This window comes from Microtus oregoni, unplaced genomic scaffold, assembly GCF_018167655.1.
Source record: "Microtus oregoni isolate MIOR12 unplaced genomic scaffold, Mior012 000040F_ref0000088, whole genome shotgun sequence".
NCBI classification, from domain to species: Eukaryota; Metazoa; Chordata; class Mammalia; order Rodentia; family Cricetidae; genus Microtus; species Microtus oregoni.
This window is the reverse complement of record NW_024543207.1, coordinates 10,477,570-10,484,733: the sequence shown is the minus strand read 5'-3', so window position 1 is coordinate 10,484,733 and position 7,164 is coordinate 10,477,570. Positions and strand designations below refer to the sequence as shown.

At 39.9% G+C, this 7,164-nt stretch overlaps 1 protein-coding gene across 1 annotated transcript; it reads right to left on the bottom strand.

Moving 5' to 3' along the window:
* Nucleotides 1–3,956: 3,956 nt before the first annotated feature.
* On the bottom strand, nucleotides 3,957–5,708 carry LOC121433619 (arginine--tRNA ligase, cytoplasmic-like; the record flags this gene model as incomplete). The annotated part of the gene is made up of 1 exon (XM_041632096.1): nucleotides 3,957–5,708. A coding segment is annotated over exon 1 (1,752 nt), but the record flags the coding sequence as incomplete, so codon positions are not given.
* Between the last annotated feature and the right edge of the window lie 1,456 nt (nucleotides 5,709–7,164).

Sequence of the window (7,164 nt, the reverse complement as noted above, 5' to 3'; positions counted from 1 at the left end):
GTGCTTCTGTGCCCTCCCTCTCTTCCATGCAGTGTTCTCATTACTATTATCTAGCAATGATGGGCTGCATTTGTTATCGCTGAGAAGTGGTGCTGACTCATTATTAACTTAAGTCTGTAATTTACTTCAGGCTTTTTTCTCTGTTGTGTGAGTGGTTTTACAAAGTCCATTCGGAATGGATCTTCCCATAAAAACCCTTCCCTCCAGGATCTGGGAACCTCACAGAAGAGGAGGAGGAAAGAGCTTAACAGAGTGGATGGAGGGCGCCAAAAAAACAAAGCCCTCTAAAGCAACCTGAGCCAAGCTCCTATGAACTCACAGAGACAGACAGCAGGCACAGCGCCTGCACAGGTCTGCACCAGGTCCTCTGCAGATATATTATGGCTTCCATTTTAGTGTTTTTACTAAAGAGTTTAGTATTTTACATACTCAGGGATCCCTGAATGTTATATTTTTTAAAATGAATAAATTATTGAATGAATGAACGAACTAATGATTGAATGAAAACCTAGTCATTAGGGTAAAACTTAACAACTGAACCATCACTTATACTTGCTGGGAGAGAGAAAATCAGTTTCTCCAATAAAGTGACACTGAGTGCACCAACCACTCCAGGACAGACCTCATGTTCAGGAGTAGTTGATCAACATATAATGGACTCCACATCCATTTTGTGTGCTTTTATTTAGCTTCTTCCTTTTATTCTTCCTTCCTTCCTTCCTTCCTTCCTTCCTTGCTTTCTTTCTTTCTTTTTTGAGAGGTGTTTTAGTTTTTTTCTTGGTTTTGGAAGGTTTGTTCTATTGATTTTTTTTTTAATAGAGAAATTTGAGATATAAAAATAGCTCTTCACTCACCCTGCCTCTAAGCATCAGGCAACAGCCCATTTATTTATTCTCTCTTTTTTTTTTAAATCTTTTCCAACAATGTCTCACCATTGGAATCATATACTCTACTCCTCATGTAGACTCATATATTTAGTTTTCTGAATGTACATTTGAGGTTCTGGCTTGCTTTCACTGATTCCTTTTGCTAGTTGAATAATATTCCCTGTGAGGGCACGATGCAGTTTGTCTGTTTCCTATTGAAGGGCAGTCAGGTTTTGACCACCATGTCATACTATAAACATTCACTCACAGGGTTTACAAGGAAAAAATTTCACATCATTTGGGTAATGCCTATGCACATGATCACATCATTGCTGTGTCACATGATAAGTGTGTGCTTGGTTTTATAAGCAACAGACACACCGTGCTCCAAACTGGCATATGATTTCACATGACCACCCACCATGACAGATGTTCTAGGCAGTTGCACGACTTCTTTTTACATTAGTAATGCTAATTCATAAAACAAATGCCTAAGACGTAGAGAGCTAAGTGTCTATATTTCTGGAGATAATGAATGTTCTGTGTGAGATTCAACTTCTGACAACTTACCTTCTGCTTCAGTTTGGAAACCAAATGTGGGTCTCTCTGTTTTCATAATTAAGATGCCTTCTGTCACATGTAACCTGAAATCCACATTGAAACCCATGTAACCTGAAATCCACATTGAAACCCCAAGCCAGTCAGGAACAATTTGTATTTTATTGAATTTGGTTCAGTAGATGTCTTTTTGCTCCTATGTCTCACTTAAGATTGGCGAAAACTTTTGGTTATACAACTTCTAAGGTTATTTTTATTGTTGTGCATTCTATTTTGAATATGACACATAAGTGATTTTATTAGCTCAAACTTACTTAATTTTAATGTAATTTTGTGTCACGTTTCATAGGTTGATTTTTAAGTGCTTGCAAAATAATATTGGCATACATTTTTCAATTAACTAGTTGATCTTCTAACACAACAATGTGTCAGAAATTAGTTCTCCAAAGTGGTTGCACAAGTTTGCATTCCCACCAGCAATGGATGAGTGTACCCCTTTCTCCACAACCTCTCCAACAAAGACTATCATTGGTGTTTTTTAGCCATTCTGACAGGTGTAAGATGATATCTTAAAGTTGTCTTGATTTGCATTTCCCTGATCGCTAAGGAAGTTGAGCATGACCTTATGTGTGTTTTGGCCATTTGAAGTTCTTCTGTTGAGAATTCTCTGTTCAGCTCAATGCCCCATTTTATAATTGGGTTGATTAGCCTTTTACAGTCTAGTTTCTTGAGATCTTTATATATTTTGGAGATCAGACCTTTGTCTGTTGCGGGGCTGGTGAAGATCTTCTCCCAGTCAGTGGGTTGCCTTTGTGTCTTAGTGACAGTGTCCTTTGCTTTACAGAAGCTTCTCAGTCTCAGGAGGTCCCATTTATTCAATGAGGTCCTTAATGTCTGTGGTTATACGTAGGAAGTGGTCTCCTGTGCCCATTTGTTGTAGGGTACTTCCCACTTTCTCTTCTATCAGGTTTAGTGTGTTCAGACTGATATTGAGGTCTTTAATCCATTTGGACTTGAGTTTTGTGCATGGTGATAGATATGGGTCTATTTTCATTCTTCTACAGGTTGACATCCAGTTTTGCCAGCACAATTTGTTGAAGATGCTCTTTTTTTTCCATTGTATACTTTTAGCTCCTTTATCAAAAATCAGGTGATCATAGGTTTGTGGGTTAATGTCAGGGTCTTCTATTCGATTCCATTGGTCAACTTCTCTGTTTTTATGCCAATACAAAGCTGTTTTCAATACTGTAGCTCTGTAGTAGAGTTTGAAGTCAGGGATGGTAATGCATCCAGATGATCCTTTGTTGTATAAGATTGTTTTGGCTATCCTGGGTTTTTTGTTTTTCCATATAAAGTTGATTATTGTCTTCTCCAGATCTGTGAAGAATTTTGATGGGATTTTGATGGGGATTGCATTGAATCTAGAGATAGCTTTTGGTAGAATTGCCATTTTTACTATGTTGATCCTCCCAATCCAGGAGCAAGGGAGATCCTTCCATTTTCTGGTGTCCTCTTCAATTTCTTTCTTCAAAGACTTAAAGTTCTTGTCAAATTGATCTTACAGTGTGGCAGTTTCTCAGGAAATTCAGGATCAACTTACCCCTGGACCCAGCAATACCACTCTTGGAAATATACCCAAGAGAGGCCTTATCATACAACAAAAGCATATGCTCTACGATGTTCATAGCAGCATTGTTTGTGATAGCCAGAACCTGAAAACAACCTAGATGCCCTTCAATGGAAGAATGGATGAAGAAAGTATGGAATATATTCATATTAGAGTACTACTAAGCAGTAAAAAACAAGGGCTTCTTGAATTTTGCATGCAAATGGATGGAAATAGAAAACACTATCCTGAGTGAGGTAAGCCAGACCCAAAAAGAGGAACATGGGATGTACTCACTCATATTTGGTTTCTAGCCATAAACCAAGGACATTGAGCCTATAATTAGTGATCCTAGAGAAGCTAAATAAGGAGAACCCAAAGAAAAACATATAGGCATCCTCCTGAATATTAACCTTCAGCAGGCGATGAAAGGAGACAGAGACAGAGACCCACATTGGAGCACCAGACATAAATCTTAAGGTCCAAATCAGGAGCAGAAGGACAGAGAGCACGAGCAAGGAACTCAGGACCGCGAGGGGTGCACCCACACACTGAGACAATGGGGATGTTCTATCGGGAACTCACCAAGGCCAGCTAGCCTAGGTCTGAAAAAGCATGGGATAAATCCGGACTAGCTGAACATAGCGGACAATGAGGAATACTGAGAATTCAAGAACAATTGCAGTGGGTTTTTGATCCTACTGCACGTACTGGCTTTGTGGGAGCCTAGGCAGTTTGAATGCTCACCGTACGAGACCTGGATAGAGGTGGGCAGTCCTTGGGCTTCCCACAGGTCAGGGAACCCTGATTGCTCTTCGAGCAGATGAGGGAGGGGGACTTGATCGGGGGGAGGGGGAGGGAAATGGGAAGCGGTTGTGGGGACGAGGCAGAAATCCTTAATAAATAAATAAATTAAAAAAAAAAATCTCAGGGAATCGTAAGATGCACCAGCCAAGTTTCCATTCTTTCTCATGGTCTAAAACAATCTTGGTTTCCCGAGCAGCTTTCTGAAGCATCTCATCATCGATATTGGCCAGACGTGCAATAGACCTGATCCTAGTGAAGGCATACAGTAAGTACGCAGCAGTGTTTCCTCTGTCATCCAGCATCTTGTCAAAGGAGAAGATGTAGTCATTCAACCGGTTATGGGACAGGTCAGCGTATTTGATACAGCCATACGCAACAGATCTCTGAGCAGCTGTCAGCTCCTCCTCAGTTAAGACCTTGTCTCTCTCCTTCTCCTTTAACATGTCCATGGACCGTTTCAGTCCTTCTTCTAGCAGGTCCACAAGGCGCACAGTTTCACCTGAACGTGTTTTAAACTTCTTCTTGTCTTCTCCTAGCACCACGGCAAATCCAACATGTGCCACTTGAGTTACTTTCGGGTCATACCAGCCAATCATTTGAGCAGCAGCGAAAATTGTCTGGAAATGTATAGCTTGTCCATTGTCCACCACATAGATAAGCTTATCTGCTTTCTCCTCAAATAGTCTCTGTTTGATAGCAGCTAGGTCAGATGTATCATAAGTAAAGCCACCATCTGACTTAACTATGGTTAACGTCATGGAACACCCAGGCACAAAGACAATTTTTCTGCCATCATCCACTTGCACAAATCCTTTATCTTCAAATTCCTTTACAATATCATTCATCCTATCTTGATAGAAGGATTCTCCTCTCTCTATTAAAGTGATGTCCAATGCATCATAGATTTTCTGAAACTCTGCACGGGAGACATCACAGATGAGGTTCCAGGCCTTTATGAAATCTGGGTTTTTACTCTGCAGTGAAACAACACATTGATAGGCTCGCTTCTTAAATTCCTCCTCAGTATCAAACCTCTTCTTAGATTCCTTATAAAAGGCCTGAAGATCCCCAATAGGAGGTGAAACCGTCAGATAATCTGGAAACTGATCCTGTAGGTGAGCGATGAGCATGCCAAACTGGGTCCCCCAGTCTCCTACATGGTTTATCCTTAGCACATCATATCCAGCAAATTCAAAGAGCCGGCTTGTACTTTCACCTATGATAGTCGACCTGAGGTGGCCAACATGCATCTCTTTAGCTATGTTAGGAGACGAAAAGTCAATGACAACCTTCTTTCTCTCTCCAAGAACAGGCAGTTGAACTCCATTTATTAGGAGACTGGTCAACTGTTCTGACACAAAATCCTTCCTCAAGTGGACATTAATGAAACCAGGACCCGCAATTTCAACTTTGTCAATATAGTCATTGTTCGGCAGGTGTTTGGTAATGTTTTCTGCAATTTCTCTAGGGTTTACTTTCTGCTCCTTTGCTTTGAGCATCTGAGAAATACCCATTGCGCTATTGCACTGATAGTCTCCAAACTTGGGCTGCTGACTCGGGGTTACGACCAGAGGAGGGTTGTCCAGGTCTGGATACGCAGCCTTAATGGCATAGCCAAAGACATCCTGCAGGCAGCTATTGATGTTAATCATATTTTTAGTTGGTCTTCTTTTCCTTTCTGACTGAAGACTCCTTTGAAGAATATTCAGTCTGTACTTCAATTTTAAATTTTCTTCTCGTAACTGTTCCAAACTTGGAGAATCTTCTAAGTGACCACAGTTCTTCAGCCGGTCGATCTCAGCAGTCAGGGACTTGATCTCCTTTTCCTGCTGCAGCAGCCTCGCTGAGCACTGAGCAACCAGCCCGACCATCCTCAAGTCCGCGACTCACAGGCCAAGTGTCCGGAAGCGGAAGTCTAATCCCAAACTTTCGATCAAGCTGATGTTCCAAAAATTTCCATGGAATTTTTTCTTTTTATTAGTTGGTTGGTTCTCAATGTTTAAGACAAAAGAAAGATTCAATCTGAATAGATTTCATCTAAATTTGTAGTAACTGTCAGGTATTATCCACCAGTCAGTATGTTTTGAGTACCAATCATTTCAAGGACAATGTTTCATTTTTACTGATCAACTTCATAGGCTAAATTATATAGCAATTTAATTTTACTTAAGCACCCTATCTTGGTGAGAGAAATCTTTCACAGCATCCAGATGAACCTTAATCTAACTTTAATAGTCACAAAGGCATGGGTTAGAGTGGGTCTCAGACAGCCAAGAAAACCAACCTGGGATTTGTGTGTAAATGACTGATAACAAAGCCTTATGTGCAACGTCAGCTTTGTATTTCTCAGCCGCTCTATCATGCGGATGTTAGTAATACTTGGGTGTTACTAGCCGAATACACAGTGCTTAGGGTTCATGTAATGTTATGACAAATTTGCTCATAGAGCTATAGCAATGGATCAGAACGAATTGTAGGCCTGTGTCCTTAGTTTAGGGCAAGTTATCATTATATTGAAGGACACTGGATTTCACAAAACTAGAAATCAGTGAGAAACACATCTTTCTCTTTGTTTTTCAAATTCCTATTGTCTTGTTTGAATATCACAGACGAATAGCAGATTCAGGTTTCTTGTACTCTATTCAGATAGAACAGTGTGATATCGTTATTTGAAACACGATTGAAGTTAAGAGCCTACTTGAAGTTCTAACAAGCACAAACAGTCCTTATACACATAGATTCTGCTGAGAATAAAAGACACATCTCTTCCTACTTGAAAACCTCTTTCCATTAACCATAGTTTTTGCCTAAAACTTTCAGATTTTCTCATTGGCTACCTCTGAATATTAACTCTATAATTACTGGAAATATATCATCTAAAATGGAGCCTAATGGTATAGACAGAGAAAAATGTGGTGTTCTCAGATTTCCTCTTTATGGTAAACAGAATTTTCCTTTAACCGTGGCTACGATACATGTTTTTAGTGGCTACCAACTCTTTTTATCCTCAAGAATTGTTTTCAGTTCTAGGCAATGGCCTTCTTTAAAGTTATTTCTCTACAGGATCAGCTTATAGCTCAACAATTTTTCCACTACCTGTTTCAGATTGATTTCTTTAGTTCTTCAAATGATTCTCCCAAGAGTCATTTCTGAGTACCTCATGAAACTGTACACTTAGCCTCAATCTGAGGAATTTGAACTAATGTTGTTGATCTTGTATAGAGGAGAGTCAACTTCAGAGGTACATCATTTAGTCTTTAGTTACCTGTCTCAGTTAGGATTTCTATTGTTGTGAAGAGGCACCATGACCATGGCAATATTATAAAG